We start from the raw sequence: 19411 nt of genomic DNA, 5'->3' as shown, positions 1-19411 counted from the left end.
ATCGTATTCATCAAATTCCTTCTTAAAATCTAGTATCCGAAAATTGTGAATGCTAATAGCGGAGAGTATCTATTGAGAGCATTTGGTATGGGTGTACAAAAATTAATAGTTATCCCATAGTCGTTTTGGTTCATATTATTATTTTATAATTTTTCTTAGAACAGCATCAGGATAAGGAGAACAGTTTATATAAACAGAAATAGAGAGAGATGAATGAACAAGGGCCTTTTATAAAATGGGTCCAGAGCGGAAAAACTTTGGTTGCTATGAGTTAGTAGAGTTGCAGAAGTCATAGGAGAAAGATATACCTTCTGACTGCGTTTAATAAAAGTCAACGTCTAAGCCTAATTAGTATTATTATTTACTAATTCCTGTCCATAATCCAATAGTATCCATCATATTCAACCCGACCATTAATGAAAGTTATATGATTGGTATTATTTAAGTCTAATTGAAATCGTCTGGAGATAACTCAGCTGGAGAAATATGATTTGTTGGTAAAAATAATAAGAATAATTTAATAATTTCCGGGAAGATCAGAATTATATTCGAAAAAAAAGTCGCAAATTATTATCTTGAGACGTATCAAAATTCACGAATTAAGTTTACAAAAAATGAGACTATTGTTTTCCATATTCGCATCGGGTATGATGGAATTACCATTAAATTGAAACGCTTTATGGGAGATATAACACATGCTTTACGCACAATTTCGAAAAAATTCTCAGAGTTGAAGCTCTTCGTCCTAAAGATGCAGACTGCAATGTTTGTTCTGCGAACGTCCGCAAAAAGCTGAAATAAAATGTGGCACCCACCCGGAAGGCAATTATTATAATAACAATCATGATCGCGAAAGTCTCTTAACTAAAATATCTTTTTCATCATACCGTGTGTAAAGTGACGTTTTACGCTCGCTCTGTGTGTACTAAACCTCACTTCACACACATTGTGAAAAATACCGTTCAATACTAGCAGTAAAAGGGTTATTGATTCGTGGGAAGTGAGTAGTGCATGCGAAACCGGCGTAAAATATCACTTTGCACATAGCGCTATAGAAAATTTTGTCCGATACATGTGAAATATTACATTTCAATACGATTGCAACACGCGAAAGTGTTTTTATAAGACATTTGTAGTGCAGCTTCCAGGCGAATGATATAATCTCACGACTCCATAAAAACACTTTTGCCACCAGTATCGACCCCTATTTTTCATAACAATGTGTGGGGAGTGGGATTTTGAGATCGCGGATCGTGTGTAAAATGTCACTTTATACACAGTGTGTCGAAAAAGTACTTTCTAGCGAGTGCAATTACGCGATTTGTAAGCATCGAACCCATTAGAAAATTCTTTTTTTCGGTTGTATCGTAATGCAGTATTTTTTGAGCGGTGGATTTTGCACTCACCTCCCTTAACCAAATCTTGACTCGACTATAAGTGCTTGCATCGCGTGGCATCACCTGCAATAGTGTGGAGACGTCTGCCATCTCGTTGATGCTATACAGCACGTAGACGACAACAGCGACTTCTGCTGTTGGCGCGATGCCAAGGCGTCTCGACGCTCCCCGAAGAGGGTGGATCCGATCAGAGCCGAAGACTAAGGCGTCCCGGCGTCGTGCGTCCGTCAGTGCGTGCGTGAGATGGCTGCAAGGCGCTCTCGTGATGAAGACGCCTACTATCGCGCAGCATGTAATCACTCGTGATAAAACGTGATAATTTAACGAATGTGTGCAGTAATTAGTTTGTTGAAAATTTACTATCATAATTGAGCCGGTCTATGTGTTATTATTTATTATGGTTATATGAATGGGACGTGTTATTGAGGGACAGTGTTATTGATAATTATTCTGGCTTGGACTCAAATGTTTAATACAGAACTGTCAGATTGATAGAAAGTAATGAGAACAGATGAGGATGTGATGTTCACGGAGAGACTGAATCACTTTATGGTACTAGAAATGTAACTCATCACAGGTGGATCCATTCGTAGACGTGACAATGGCGCCATGACAATCATAATAGTGATGATGACTTATACACCTGAGAATATGGACAAAATTTTGCGCCGATATGCTATCACTACGCGATTATGAAACATAACCACAATCAACCGACGTATCATTCCCGTACACAGCCTTCACAACGCTGCATTCCCTCGAAAGAACAAAAAAATAATGTAAAAAAAAAGAGATCAAGTGAAAAGAGAGGTTGTATTCGACGTGAGAAAAAGTTTAATTTATAAAAGCAGAATGGAGAGATTGAAGAATATGCTCATGCGATGTGTGGACCAGTAAAAGTTTAACCTACTCAAGTCATTCATTAGAATCTGCCAGGGAGCACCTGATGCCAGTCAGTTCGAACCCCTGGACAGAGGGCAAGGAATTGTTAGATAAAGATATCGATGAAAATTAATAATTGAACGTAAAGGGAAAAGTCATTGAAGTAAAACTCTGCATTAAAAGAATAACACCGAGATTACGCAAGAGATTTGGCGTAGACCAACGATGGAATATCGGTGAGGTCACAAGGTCATCACAGAATGCCTGAGCCGAGGGCAAAGCGCTGCAAACACTGTGACGGTATGCCATCTTGCCGAATTGACTCCACATATTTAATCCTTTGGTGTTTATCAACATTCTGTAACATAATTCAATGATCTTTGGTGTTTATTGTGTTTAAATTGATACATCTATGTGATTTTGTGTCGTTATTCAATCAGGCTAACCATAATCTTGGACTCTAAACTGTGCTGTTTGTACCTGTAATGATATGTTGTGGTTTGCTTAAATTTAAACATAACACCATTTAGATATGAAGCATTAACGTATCAGACAAGTGTTTGCTAACCCAGAGACAAAAAGTTTTTGCCTTCACTAACATCATTGACCATTTTAACCATCTGATTTGGTTGTTCAACGGATTGTGATCCAGATAGTTCGGCATTCGCGGCGTGCGGCAGATCCTCAACGAAAGTAGGACGACTTTCGATGAAAAGTCAGTCTTAATTAGAACCCACGGTAGGTCGTTTTTTTATCTTTGGGTTTGTTCATTCCGTTTGTACAGACTCTCTTCACGAATAAAGAAGACTCGGATCAGAGTGGCCGTATGGTAGAAGAGGCAGGTCTCCTCGCATTCCGATTGGAATGGCAAAGTACTACTTAACTGACGTCTATTTGTCGGCTTGTCTTATTTGCCACTGTATTATTTATATCACAGGTTGTTAACCTAATGCTTTAATAGAATCGACCCATCATTATTCAACCTCTAACCTCCACAATCGGTTTGGAAATTATTGGGACAATTACTATTATTTTTTTTTGAATTTTTCATGATGTTTATGACCATCTGATTAGGACTCATTCTAAATACTTGAGTCATTTTTATCTTCTGGTGTTTTCAGTTTATCCATCCAAATTCTTGACCCCATCAGGGCTTAGACTTCTCTTTTTAATTTTCAACATCTCATTAGGTAGATTTCTACTGCTTTTTGACAGGTAGGAAATAATTTGAAGGGCATTGTGTAATCGACGCTCTTTTGACAGAAATAAGTATAGAAACGTTACGCCGTGACAAATAAATTTTTAAAGATTTTTTTCTCTCCCTGAGTGAGACCCTAATATTATACTTGGCATGCAGTCGTAAGTGAAAAAACTCTCTTCGTTTCCGGTCTGTCATCGTATAAATAGAAAACATGCACTCATTTTTAACATCATCTACTCAAACATTTCTGGTTTTATGACGAAAATTAAATCCGTAATTCATTATTTACCGAGAAATGGTGGCGATATAACATTTATAAAACTTTTGTTTCATGCCATCAATTTTAAGGCAAATATCAGAATTTTTATTGACTCGATTCCTGTCGAAAATCGTATTTTCTAATTCCTATTATAGATTCATCGAAGTGATATCAACAAAGTTGGTGGAATTAATTGTATTAAGCCTGAGTTGAAAAATTCCGACAATTCACAGCCAAAAAAGATTTCTAATTTTCATAAATTCAGAATCAAAAATTCATTGAGTGTGGATTCCTAAAATTTAATAATTTACGGCCTAACGTTAAAGAATTAGAAAGCATCATCATTAAAAATGAGGAATTATTTAAAACCATTTTTTTATATTTTCACCGATCATTCTAATTTTAGTTGAGAAGTAACTGGGGTAAATAATTGAGTCACATACTTAGCTATAATTAAATTCTTTCATTCGAGAAGCCTTTCGAATAATCCGCAAAATTTATCGCTATTTTCTCATTTATAATTTGATTACAGAAACTACATTCAATTAAGTAGTCTAGAGATGATCAAGCCTAGAAATGTTTATTAATTAAAATATCGACCTTGGGCTGATCCCTGAATTTCAGGAATCCTCTATTTCGCATTTAAAGACCAGCTTTTCGAGCATTAGAACTCTTTTCTCTCTGCATTGAATGCGTCAAATGTAAAATAAAGCACTAACTGTACGTGAATTTAAAAATACTCGTAAACATTAAAGCCCGACAGCTGTCGATGAAAAACACCATCTAAATATAGAAATAGGAACGTGTATACAGCGTAAGTCTAACAATTTACTCAGTGGCTTGACAGATCTTGAATGAGGATCTATCAGCGAAAAAATGTTGAATCCTTCTGAGAATGTTCACTAATTGTCCTTAATTAATCATCTCGATTTTTTAATTATATGGAGTTAACCTCAACCCTTTTTCGGTAGAAAAAGGAAGAATGCCATCTAAAACCAGTGGCGAATTACTCACTCATTACACATATTATAATTATTTTCACTAATGAATCAGCATGACACTTCCAAATAGTGGTTTGCCATCTTCGAAATTGGAAGTTGGCAAAAAACTATCTGAGAAATTATATCGGTATATACAGCTATGGTGCTTATCTCCTAACTTCAATAGTATGGCATCGAAATTATCATTGTTAGGTTTAATCAAATTGAATTGAAGCAGAAGATCCCACATCACGTTCGGAATTCAACGGTATTTCCTAGTACGAATTTTGGTCAATCTATCTTATATATCGATACAACTGTTGCTATAATTTCTATCTTCCAACTTGCTCAACAGGAAATTGAAATAAATTTTTGAGGCCCTTATTCAAGTATTGGACAAGATTTTTTGTTGGGATATCGTGAAATAACTGATTTTTGAAAAAACTCGATAATTAGAAAAAAAATAGTAAATGAATTGAATTTTCATTAATATCGACGTTGGGGGCTCAAAAATAATTACATTACATGACGAAAGTTAATTTTTCGACGCACTGGGTGTGAATTGATTTTTTACGCGTGCTTTCCATCCTTATGTGGGAAAGAATGCTTTTCACACGCGGAGCATGACTGAAATGTCACTTTCCACACGGTGTGTCGAGAAAGTTTACTCTCTGAAACCGTTGGCTGTGTACAAAGCACGCGTCTGCGGCACAGCGTGCGTAAAGTTAGGAGACTGCAGTGAATTCTGGTGCGTAAACCTTTCCTCACTCATGGTTGATTGCTCGTTCAGGTGTTCACAACTCGTGCAAAAAGTGCTACCTTCATAGCTGCATAATATACTATAACTTTACAGATACATTAGTGCCCAATCGGAGATGAAATTTCAAATTTCCATCATTGCAATGCTTCCATGCGGAAGCAAAATAATTTTGATGATAATAAAAAACGAGTAACTACCATATAATGAAATCCATCTTGACGGGTCTGACAACAATCGAGGCGAGAAAGTTGGAATGAAAGAGGTTATGTGATAGTTGATTTGATGTAAAAGAGGTCTCTTGATGGAAGGGCGACGTAGTGACACACGCATACAGTAACATACATTTACAATGGAAAAGTGGCTTGAAATTCGTTGGTGTCTTTTGGCACAGCCGCGATTGGATTATTTATCGTTACGGTATGCGAGTTGCGTGGGCGTATAAATCCCCCTCGAGAGAACACAACTCTGGCTGTTTTCCAAGACGACGACACCTTACACCCACAAAATCCCTCCGACTTTTCGTATGGGGACAAATATCCCTTTGAGTCTGTTGTTTGAGACCAATATATGCTACGGCAAATCTGTTAATGAGTCTTCGATGTGAACTTCCTGGCACCGTCCTCGATCCGCGGCTTCAGTTGGACAAACATCTATTTACGTCCAGACATAATTGGACATAATTCATTATCTGCCATTAGAATTCTTCCAGATACACGGAGAGAAATATTCAACAAAAACTTTATCTGTCGTATATCCTTGCGGGCCTTTACGATTTGTTCCTTTCTCACCGCCCAATCCCTGTACTGCATTTGCCGAAAGGAAGAGAAAAACCTGCACTGATTCAGCCGTCCTTTTTGAAAGGACTACCGCTCGACTGTGAAACTGAGATTAGAGCGCTATAAATTTTGACCGCTGGTGTCCAGAATCGACCCCAGATCATTGGCATGCTAGTCTAGCACTTTAGCCGCTCGGCCACTACCGTCGGTGAGAAATATTCAATAAAAATTTAATGATTAAACGAACTTATCTAAGTTTTATCATAATTCTAGGGAGCACCTTTTCCGAAAGATCATGAATAGCCCTTATTTTTTGAGATGGTGTCACCAATTAAATGTCCCTAAAAATATTTTCCGGACCCACTCCCCATCGGTGGGGTAGTACTGCGTCATTTGTTTAAAGTATTGCCGTAATAACAGGGGCTCGAAAGGAGGGGGACTGTTCCTTAGATTACTAGTAGATGTTGAAAGCTACTAATTACGACATGCAAGTGCATTTATTGTCTGCTGGTTAAACAGATAAAGGAATGGAAAGAAATACGAGAAAAAAATTAATAACCATGGGCTGTATCCGTTATTAATTCTTTAACAATTGAGCTTTTGTATGTTTAGTCTTGTCCTCTGTTGACTGTGAGTGGTGAAAGTTTGCAAAGACCTTCGTATTTTTGGTCAATCCAGCAGTCTGTTTTATGAGAGCACCGTTGATACCACATCTCTTAGCTGCTGATGTTGAGGCATGTCGAGTAGACCATGCTGTAAATATTTCCGTATCGATTTCACACTCGTTGAGGAGTTCTTTTATCTATCTATTGATTGTTTGTGCTGTCACTTTTTTGTGAGGTTTTTGGAACGAAATTGAGATTGTAGGTGTTGATTCGAAGGTCCTAGGTCGCCTGGAGATAGTCCTAAAGGGTCTTAGCGACTCAAATTCTTTTATTTTGAGTGAAGAAAGGACCAGAGTCGGTTGTCTTTTATTAGTACCTAACGAGGTCTCAAAGCTTTTAATCATCGCAGGTATTTTGATTTCGATGACGTCATCTAGGATGCGTATATTTCTGACATCAATAATCGTAAGAGTTTACATGCGTTGTGATGTCGTAAATGTCAGAAGGATAGTCAACTTAAGAGTTAACTAAACTAATCTTAAACTCAGGATTTCATCGGAAGGGCATGTCTCCAAAAAAATCTAGCACCACTTTCGGATCCCAAGTCTCGTTGTATTTAGATTTTGGGTCTATTGTTACGAACATCTTTGCAGAAACGTTTTCTTTTAGAATATGGGCCTACATCTGGTCCTTAAAGAAATGATGAGGCTGATCGATAAAAATTTATTGTTCCTTGTGCCAGGTGTAATGTTTATAATTCTCTGGTGTGGAATATTTTTGAATAATTTCTCTTTGCTCATCTTTCGGCAAGCCTTTGGAGAGAATCTTCGCCCAATGAATAGTAATATTTGTGTTAATAGCTCGGCCCAAAGGGTTGTCCGGGTCCAGACGTTTTCCCAATAATTCAGACATCTCAGGATCAAGTATGCCAACCTCTTCAGCTCTTATCTCACTTGTAAGCTGGTGGGTTTCCCCACCTGTCAAGATATCTGCGACATTGACATTCCGTTCCTAGGAGAGGTTAAGTTCTCTCGAGTGGTGCCTAGCATCATCTCTGGAAAAGCTGTCTCTAGGTTGAACTCTACTGTTGTCTCGTGATGGAGCTCTGACATTATTCTTTGATCGAAATCGACTTCTGGAACGACGAGGAACCCTTGAATCTAATCTTGAAGATGATGAGTAGGAAAAACTGGAGTCCGATGTGCTGGAGGATCTCTGACCTGGAATCGAATTGGACTAACGTTACCTGAAGCCTTAAACTCGGGACTTTTGCCCAGGAGTGATTACAAGTGACCACAAATAGAAAAAAAAATCTCCAGGACTCTTGTCCGAGTTATTCTTAGATCGATCTAAGAATCAGAGACTATTGTCTCTCTATTTGTTCGTTTTTTGGCATGCATTCCAAGGAATCCACGCAATTACTTACGGCGTCACCGATGCTTATGAGAATGTTTCTTTTTTAATTTCTTGAGACGACATGCGGGCGGTAAATCATTGAAACGTAAAGTCATAGAGTGGAGAAAATTGGCGCATGGCTTTCCGCGAGACATGGCGCAAGTCCGAAATTTGAGTGATACCAAATCCATAATTGAATCATGAGTTCAACAAAGATGGAAAAGTTTGTTGGCGGGAATGAGCAATATTAACAAAATATGTTTGTTATTGCATCCCTTAATTAGGATAATCCATCCCGTAATCTAAATATAAAGGGAATAATAAAAATCTGATGTGGCAAACTCGTTGAACAATATTTCGTATAGATTATTTCTTTGCCCCAGTCAAAATTTATTAGATTCACATTCTTTCGAGTTCAGGTATCGATAGCCGGCCCGAATACTGGAAGAGTTTTAATTGGTTAGTGAAAATTGATAAAGTTAGAAATATCAAGCGAAGAAGCAGCCGGAACTACAGTTTCGACTATAATTTAATTCGTTTTTTGCTTTCTATTTTAGTCATCCTCAATTCTCACTTCCGTTCACAAAATGAAATAGTAGCATTAATAATATTCACAATAAAATAATTAGAATAAAAAACCAAAAGAACAACCTTATACGCCAGAAAAAGATTTGGTAAGTTTTTTGCGCAATTATTATATAAATAATAATATTACCGCAACGCAGAATTGCTAGAATATCCAAAATCCATCAAATCATCTATTCAAAAAATTAATTGATTTGTCAATGAAAAATTCTACAGAATTCTCGTGTCACTTTGTGGTTGTTAAAATTTTCAAGTGTAATTTTCTTAATGAAATTCCACTAAATCTTCTCATTCGACCGTGACGCAAAGTTCGTAGACCGTGCCATGCATCAATCATCAATTGCAGCCAATCGTTTCCACACAGTCGAGTGAAATTTACGATTATTCCATCATCCTCAGCGCCCTGATCCCAAACTTGGTTGTATATGCATTATTGAAGTCATCCTAAAATTTACTATCGCTTTTCAAGTAAACAATGAAGATCCAAAGAATTTGCCCCACATTCGATGCATTTTGAATGATGAGTCTGGTGTATACGATGTGAACAAGAGCATTTGAAGATCTTGTGTTTCCATTGGCAGTCTCACCCAGTTTATCGTGCAACAGCTGGGTACTTATTTGTATGAGCGCAAAATAAAGTGCTAATGGACTGATTCTATCATCCCCCCTCTCCCTTCACCTCAACATTTCGTATCTTACTTTTGTCAATAAATATAGCGTAATATTTACAAGATCTTCGAATTTTTAATGATTGATTCCCAAAAAATGTCTATTATTCTTAAATAAGAGGATTCATGCTGGCCCGTGTAATCCAAACTTCGAATTCTTTCTACGAACTCAAACGGTGAGACATTACAGAGAAATAAAGATGGGATAAGAGTAAGGAGATATAGCTTATACCAGACGCACATCGACGCTTAAAGCTAAACATTGAAAAAGCGTCGGTGCGTTCACCCTGGCATTGCCTTAAAAATAAACGGGTCCCAGTCGGGAAGGCGATTCTCGCTGATATCGTTCAACTACATGGGCGAAATTCCAAGGTTTTTCCCTTTCCCTCTTTGATGCTGTCATCCATATACCACCATCTTCATTACCAGATCAACATCAGTTGTACTACAATTCGTCATTGTCTTCCTCCCCTCCATTTCTCTATTTGTTCATCCACAATTTTCATCGTAGCCTCGTTATTGTTTGTAACTACAAATGAGAGGTGAAATTAGAAATGAGAAATTGTCAGGTCGAGAAAAGATATGACCATCATCCATTATGACTGATCTGTCATCAATATGTCGGTCAGATTACAATTGGTCAATGACAACTGAGAAATTGTCCGAGCAGATGCGACGTGATGGTCATTTTTTCACAAAATTTCGTTCCCCCGTTGATTCAAAGGAACAGGTGATTTTTTCATATTTTATTATGAATAAATCATTTTTTCCGCATAGTTTGACATACCACTACTGAAATGAGACATGACCGTCATAAGCTAAGTCGGTCATATTCCTGTCATGTAACAATAAATGGTTAATCGTGAATCGGTAATCTGACGTGTTAGTGACGGTCACATAACCATCACCTGACATGTCACGAATTATGCTCGCATCACTGTTCTTAACACATAAATTATTCGATGAAGTTCTCAAGTATTCCACGTCTCGGAGAGAAGGAAGTGAGAAACTTTAGTGCGTGTCAAGCTAATTTCACAGGCATGAGCATTCTCGACGAAACTGTTGTTGCCCTTAATGAGTTTTGTACTATAGGACGACTTCTATTCTGTTTGGACTCTTCCCTCTGTTTTCGTCAGCTGTTTTCTGTCTTCCATCTTTTCTCAAGATGACCTGGATAGGTACCAAACTCACCGAATACTATATGCTCCTCTTTCCGGGTGTGATGTTGTAGTTTCATGATCTTTTTGTCACCTTAAGGCTTGAAATATTCTCAGTTATTCATAACTTCTCTAGAAAAACTTTTCCATCCGCCAATTCAATGACAATTATTCCAATTAATTAACGATTAGTCTGAATTGAACCGGTCATTCTGCACATCAGTTTGAACATTTTTGGCAACCAGTTTGTCGTTTTGATATCGAAATTTCCGATGACTGTTCGTGATTAAGTTGACGATTTCTCGCTTCAAAGCCGTGGTACAGTAATAAAGAGATTAATTCCCGCGTATTGATTGATATAATCAAAACATGGGTCGGAGTAAGCCAAAAATTCATCAAATTGAATGAATTATAGAAATCTACTACCTCGCAGCTACTTCCACTGTTCCAAATCTTGATAATCCAACAATCCCCTCAAATTCTGAATGAAACTTTATTCTAATATTAGCCAACAATGACTCAACTTTGGTTTAAATTCCGCGATCGTTCACCATTCATTCGTAATTTTTGAAAAAAAAAAACATGTGCAAACGTAAAACAGTTTCATTAATGAGTGGCTGAGTTAAATATAATTCCAACGAAAATTTGAAATACTAATATCCTGACTGTATGAGTAATAGTTGCTTCTGTGACCTTTCCTCCACCAACATACATACCGTCAGTAGTTACTCAGAATGACGTGTAATCGGCACGTGCATGATACTCATGATCCTAAGTCATAAATGTCCACCGTCCACCATTAAATTTACTGCACTTTTGGCACTTGAACATTGTGCCCAGTAATATAAAAACCTATTACCAAATAGTTTGGATTATAAATGGATATGGATTTTTTCGTCGGGGAGACCGGGATATACCCGGGGTACGATGGGCTATCCCGAAAATATTCTTATATAGTTTTGTTATGCGCCAGTTTTTGGTTAATTGGGTTATTGTTAAATATTTGAACATACAGCATTGTCAGCGTGACATTTGCCAACATAACTGGATTATGCTGACCAAGTAATGACACACAAATAGTTATGTATTTGAGAGGACGTTTGGGTATGCAGAAGGCAAATCCAAATCGGGCCCCGACATGTATTAGTCGTAATCTTTGCAATCAGTTAGATGACATAATTAAAGTAATAAACTCTCATATTAAAATATCTATTAACTATTGGTGGGACTTATCCCTTCGAGCCTAGAACCTACAATAAATATGAGTACCCCCCACGCAGGGTACAACAGTTTGAAAAAACTTTTTTTTCATATAATATGAGAGCACAGTAGCTGAAATAAGATCCGCACTTTTTAAATTTAAAATTAAAAATGAAAAAATGGAGGAAATTTAATTGGAGATAATTTGGACATTATAAAACATTCTAAGTATATGAATATACATCACTAAACAAAAAATAATTTTCTTTTCATTTTTTCTGGTACCTCATTGTGTCCCAGATTGAACTATCAATACATTTGATCCTCTGCACCGATTGGCGACTCCTTTTTTATCATCGGTCCAACAATTAAAACTAAAAACCGAGAAAATTGGAATTTCTCTTTTTTTTTGGTTTGTTAAGAGTACCCCATTGTGCCCCCAATTCTCTCAGTATATTGGAGACGCGAATTAACCGTTTGGAAATTGAAAAATAAATCGAAATGAAGAGATTTGGGCATGATGGATCAACCGCAATGGCTGTCCTTCTCGTAGACGTGCCGTCATCCACTCTTCATGATATTTTGATTCAGGAAATTAGAGTCATACAAATAAGCCAATCGCCCTTAAAAAAATTTATTTTGGGCCTGCGCGGAAGGATGAATTCAATCAAACTAAAAATTAAATTATTAATTATTATATGAATAACCTGATAAGCTAGAGAAGAAAAGAAAAGCTAGTTTCTAAAAAATAATTCCTAAAGTTCCTATATTTGTTTATTTTTTCAAAATTGTTTAACAATCGATTTTCTGAAGATATCGTATGGAATAATCCCCAGAATTATGGAATTTTGTCATAAAAATTATAGTGTGAGAGGAAATTGATGGAGTCGATTTATCAGAGGTATACAGGGATATCAAATAATTATTAGTTCTGATCCTCTAATTAATATTTCTCCTCCTCTTAAGATAAATGATGCCTCTCACTTCGGCTCATGTCAACTCGCGAGGTATTGATTTATTACCTGTGTCCATGTGAATTTTATTAACGTAAAGTGAAAATTTCATCCTCAGAAATTATATATTTTATGTGAAATTAAATCACATTAATATACTCCCAACCTATATTTGAAAAAGGCAACAATAACCGCACGAATGATTTCTCCGGATCTTTCATCCGTTTTATTTATTATATTTATATTTATACTTATATTTATATTTATTTATTTTTATTATATTTTTAGTTATATTTTTATTGGACTAGCTGCATTAACCTATGTTATACCTTCAGGAGAAGATTTAACGGAGACTAGGATAGGGTCATATTTTTATTTCTCAAAAATTTTCTCTAAGGAAAACGTACTGTATATTGATACGTGTCATATTTTACATTTGAAACTACAAACTACAGGGTAACGCCAATAAATTCGTGAGTTTATACGCTCTGGCAGAACTCGATGACACACCTATTGCCATTTTTTTTTCTGACCTGAGGAGTAAAAAGGCGGGAATAGCCACTCACCGTAAAACAGCTCAACACATTTATGCACAAAAATGATTACACACGAGTGAGAATTACGCAACGAAGAATCACCGCGCATTTGAGTGCATTGTATACGCCATGAAATAAATATGTACACAAAAATATATTTCAATTACATTCGTATATCCGTTACATGCATTTCTGCACGGAGACAAATACTCGATAAAAATTATTTTTTGATTATGGAAAATTTTGCGAAACTGTAACAGAATTTATTCAGAACTTTTCGCGATTTTTGATGGATATATACATGTACTGTCTGATATATACTTTGTATATAAGGTAATATATTTCGATTTCAAAGGTTATAGAGCATTTTTGGTTTAATTTACTCAGAGAACAAGAATGATATTAAAATCAAGGGGAAAAATTTGGGCACCTGGATTTTTTGAAATATCTCTGAAACTAAGGAAGATGGCAAAATTTTGGTAATGATCTGTCTTGTAGATCTCAATTAGCTCCACAACAAAGATATAGGTAAAAATTTTGTTATCTCTCATCACTTTAGTAAAAAATTGTAGATCATGCCTACAAGTGGTAAATAAGTCGCCCCTAAAATATATTGCCTGAGACAAACAACAAACAAACAAATAAATATCAAATGATGCACACGCTGCAATGAGTCGATAAAAAGTGTCACCATAAATCCTGATTTCTACTTGCTATAGTCCGTGTCCCTCCATTCCATTTTGCCCCGCTCTTCTCTATACATATTTATCCACGTCAGCAGTTAAAACTGTACATGGCATTCCTAAGCATTTCCTCGCTCCTGCTCAGGTCGGCATGGCCAATTTCTTCAAAAATCGAATACATGCATAAATTCAGGCTTCCAACGTCTGAACATTTGGTGAGTGTGGAACCAAGTGGTAAAATGTAAAATATCCCCATCTTGCTCATCAAAGTGCATGAGGATGATTAGTGGAATGTCTGGCAGTTTTCCATCAGTTTCAACGGATGATTCATCCATAAGACCTGAGACATACTGACGGACTTCAATTACCGGTAAACGAAATATTTCATATGATAGTATATGCGGTGTTTGCAACTGGCGTCGAGAGTCAGAGGCGGCACCACGAGGTCGCATTGAAAGAGGAGAGACTACTTTTCCCCTCGTCTCTTCCCCTTACCCTCTTGCTTTGGTACCCCCCTCCTCCCCCTCCCTCCTCCCCATCACCCCTTGTCCTCTGGTTTTGGTACCCTCTCCTCCCTCTCGCCCCTCCCGCGTTGCGCCAGGCGACTTCGTTAGGCTAAGTTGGGCGTGCTATTTAAATCTTGACTACACCAAGTCTGACTTCTAAATATCACACGTACACTCAATTTTTTACAGGGTAGAAACTCGCACATATTGGGGAGAACACACGGTGAAAATTAAATAGTAAAAATGCGTCTGTCGGAGTCTGGGCATAGTAATGGTTTTATGAATATTGGGGTAGACATGGGAATTGTTACTGTGGGGCGTGAAAAATTTGTCAGTGGCAAAATGTATGGGCGTAGTAATGATCACTATGTGACATGGGAGCTAAGAACTATGAGTGGTAAACTATATGTTGCATGGTAATGGTTACGATGTCATCGTGGTCGGGGTCGGTATGATGATGGATAGTAAGCATAGTATTTTACATAGTGACCGTTGCTATAGAATATGAGAATTATTACGCTGTGACATAGTGATCATTATCATGTGACGTATAGTAAGTAATGGTTATTATGTCATATAGTAGTGGTTAAAATATTATTGGATTATGGACAGGAATTAGTAAATAATAAAACTGAGTAGGCTTAGACGTTAACTTTTATTAAACGCAGTCAGAAGGTATATCTTTCTCCTATGACCTCTGCAACTCTACTAACTCATAGCAACTAACGTTTGTACGCTTTGGACCCATTTTACAAAAGGCCCTTGTTCAGTCCTCTCCCTGTATTTCTGTTTATATAAACTGTTCTCCTTATTCTGATGCTGTTCTAAGAAAAATTATAAAATAATAATACCAGCCAAAACGGCCAGGGGATAACTATTAAGTTTTGTGCACCCATAACAATCTCTCAATAAATATTGACATCGCCGTGGGCATCATTATGCTCTGTAGTAAACATACTATGTTACATAGTAACTATTACTATGTCACATGAGAATTATTACCCTGGATCATGGTAAGCATTATCCTGGGACACAGTAATTATTTATTTAATTAAATTAATTACCATTTGACGTGTAGAAATATATCAGCTACTAAGTAGTTATCACTATGTCGAATATCACTTCAAATCGAATCATTTTTTTACCACCAAAAAAAATCAAATTGAGGCTCTAACAACGACTCGTGGAAATAATCATTATCATCTGATAATTCAACACTTTCAATACCGCTGTACATACCTTTAGAAAAATGTAAGGCGAGAACAATTCACAGATGGCGAAATGTCATTCCGTGAAAAATTAGGGGCCGAACCGAAAATTATTCGGGAGTTTTGCGCACATTTACGTGACATTATGGAAAAATAGAGTTTACTTCCATAATTTTCCACAGTGCGGCCCAAGATTATCAGACTCTCACGTAATTTTTCATGAATTTTTCACTCCGTGTGCATGAGATGAAATTAAAAAGCGTGAGGTCACCCAGACAATCATTTCATGGACACAGAGCATGCCGAAAGGCAGAAGACTGTCAGCACATGATGGATAAAGCCGTGGACGAGCGCCAGCCAAGGAACATAATCCACAGAGAGAAATTCTCTCATCTCCGCTCTGGAACCTGGTTGTGGATAAACTTCCAAGTAGACTACGTCAGACCTCCACGTCCCCGGATTCGTTGATGATGTGACGGTGGTAATTACAGGCGGATTTCTGAATGCTTAGAGACCAAATAGCAACTGCTTTCTATATCGTTGAGGATTTATGTGAGGAATCTGCCTTTTTAGTAAATCCAGTAGCCGTAGGCGGTTTCACTTTTTACTCGAAACTGTAAATCAGGAAAGATTCAACCTCTGAGGATGATCGCTTGTCAACTGCACCCACCAGAGCAACATATCTACTTCTTCTAAGTACCTAACTAATTTGGAAGGATCGTCTCTACACGGGAACTAAATTATTCGCTTCCATGTAGGCTTTTAGGAGAGCTATTGGATTAACCCTTTATTCTATAGATCGTGCATCATTTTTTTAAAATAAAGATGAATTTGAATTCAAGACTTTCAGGAAATTCTTATGAAAAATAGAATAGTTTTTATAAACCTTCATCATTTTATGAAATTAAAAAAAATCATTAATGCCAGTTGATTTTTTATATTTTTTTATCGCGATCAAAAAATTATATTGGAAATTTCAAGTGAAAAAAATTGGAATTTTTACAGAATTTTGCAGTGACGCATTAATCAAGTCCTTAAATATTGAAGTGATTATCAATTTTCAGACTCATACGTCACAAAAATATCAGAAATATTGAAAATTATGTGACAACTTCTCTGAATATTCAATCCATTGAAGATTCAATTGAATTTCATGTTTAATTTTCATAATGATTCCAAAATTTTTTATTGAAGAATCAATGATCGTTTAACCTGGAAACCTCGATGTACTTGCACTTTCAAGGTGAATAAAAAAATTCGCGAACGTTCTCAATCGTGATTTAATTCAAACTCCCATTACTCAAAATCCATATCCTATTGTGCGTGAACTTTGTGTCATACCTCACGTTTCCTTTCCATATAATTAATTTTCGCCTAATTTACATAATATCTTTTTTTGCCAATTTTCCTTCACGTTCACATTATCAATAATTGTCATTATTTGCATTATTCTCGGAATAAACGATAAAGAGTGACGCAATAATATTCAGTGAGAGCGTAATGTCGTCGTCAACTTTTCACCTCGAAACGACGACATAATAAGTTCAAAAGGTCCTGTATATACAGCCCTGGGATGTGTTGGATAACGGATACATCCACATGTTTTCATTGACTCAGAAATCGCGAGGGAGGAGAAATTGTTGAGGGAATTCAGAGAAAGAAAAACGAGAGAATTATTCGAAGATATGAGACCGATATTACCAAAGTCTTATTCAACTCCCACGACAAAAATAAATACCATTTGTACTGTTATTAATACTACTTTCCTTTTTTCATTTACTTTTATGCAATTATTCACCGTTTTAATAGTTTGTTCTTCAATTTTGTGTTTCAGGTAAGCAAAACAGGCAGTTCGTATTTACATTAATCGGAATCGTGATGATGTCATCTTCTGGTAACCGATATTATTCCTCTGAACGCAAACTCGGTTTTCTCCCAAAAACAATACAATATTGAAAATGGAAAAGAAGTTGTGATCTAGACTCGAGAGTCTCGAAAATCAAAACACTCAACGAATGAATGGTTCGTGTTACGTTCCCTTTTTTTTAATTTTGGGATAACTCCGCACTTTCTTTCGTATGAGGATAATATATTGTATACTCATTTGAAAGCCCATTAAATAAGCTTTGAAAAAATTGTTGAATTATCTCTCTTCCACCATTTTTCATGGAGTTATGGCGTTTTGAAAGTTGAAATGTCATTCTCATGTTTTACCTAAATTTGAACTTTATTTCAATTTTCCCTTATTTGGAACGGCAATATTTAATGGCAATATTTATATATAATTTCCAAGAAAATTGTCAATCCGTGAAAATGGCATCCGTTGTAACGGATCTAGTTGCTTTATTGTAAAGTTATTGATATTTTTCTATTTTTCACAGTAATATCACCCTCTAAAATTACCGTTTATTGCTAATTATCGTAGCATTCGAAGGAATCTCTCGAGATAGATAGTAGACATTCCAAAAGCCTTGACGAGCTCTCCATAATGCTATTCGGTTCTTTCAATTTCATCCATTTAATCAAGAGTTATCAGTGATAATGTGTCAAACTTCACGTGTCAACTTTTGAAAAATTATAGTTCCGTTTCCATAAAATTCATTATGTCTCTCGTTATCCTCGAAAATACTCATGTATTTAATTCTCATCTGCCAACTCATGGAATATGCAATCCAAAATAGAAAAGGGGAAACAATAATGATTGAAGAAATGTGTAATATTAAATTTTTTAGTCAACATAACAATTACAATTACAAGATAAATTGACCAGTATGAGAAAAATTAGTGGCCCAGTAGAGAACTACTCTCTAAGACTTCCTTTCGTTTGATACATTGGTGAAATAAACAATGGGTGAAATAACACTCATAAAAATTAATGCGTTAAAACTTATTTTTATCGATCAAGTCATTATTAGGTGAATAGACGATGCGTGGGTTCTTTCGAATTAGAAAGGCAAAAAACCTTGAACGGCGGTTACAGAAACATCAAGAATCAAGTCTATATGACATCCCCGGTAAAAAAAAAACCACAGAGCAGTGCTCTTACTGTGAAATTATCGAGGTGATCCAAAGGCGCGCACCCGAAAGAATCCTTGAGATTGATTGAGAAAACCACCGACCCTTATTTAAAAGTTTCATGTGCATCTGCTACTCAACAATCTTCATCTCAGCGAGATCATTAGAACAGAAAGGAATAAATAAACGAGACCACGAAAAAATGATGAATGAAGATTTGAATGACAGTCATTTGAAAGTCGAGCTGGAACAATTTTCCGACCCTGAGGCAATGTAAATTGCAGTTGGATTTAAAAACCGCCAGAGTCACACGGATATTTGCAAATATCTTGTTATTATTCGGTTTATTTTTTTATATTCTTTGGGCCATTTACATCGGAGTAATCCATCAACACATCCAGAGATTTTTGAATTTTTGAATGAAGACAGTCGAGAAGACAACAACAATTTTCGCCAGACTTTTAGTATAGTACACTGCGTGTTCTACACTAAATTGAATGAGAATATGTTTGTTACTCCGGACTCCCCCATTTTCCGGGGAAATTTATAATTTTTGTACCACGGGCTTGGATGATGTCTAGACTTTAGAGTATTCACGGGATGAGGCCGTTTCCACGACTGATTCTTGTGTGAAAGCTCAGACCC

General features: G+C 36.5%; 1 protein-coding gene across 1 annotated transcript in view; it reads left to right on the top strand.

Moving 5' to 3' along the window:
- Positions 1-2513: 2513 nt before the first annotated feature.
- The window catches only part of LOC105271123 (Myocardin-related transcription factor), a 138617-nt gene continuing 121719 nt past the window's right edge, over positions 2514-19411 (top strand). The window contains exon 1 of the mRNA XM_011312479.1: positions 2514-2579. Within this exon, the coding sequence (XP_011310781.1) occupies positions 2540-2579 (40 nt within the window). The 5' untranslated portion in view covers positions 2514-2539. The remainder of the gene's footprint in view (positions 2580-19411) is intronic.

The sequence above is a fragment of the Fopius arisanus genome, unplaced genomic scaffold, assembly GCF_000806365.1.
Source record: "Fopius arisanus strain USDA-PBARC FA_bdor unplaced genomic scaffold, ASM80636v1 scaffold00004, whole genome shotgun sequence".
In the NCBI taxonomy this organism is placed as follows: domain Eukaryota; kingdom Metazoa; phylum Arthropoda; class Insecta; order Hymenoptera; family Braconidae; genus Fopius; species Fopius arisanus.
Note: the sequence above shows the minus strand (reverse complement) of the source record. Positions and strands in the feature narration are given on the sequence as shown.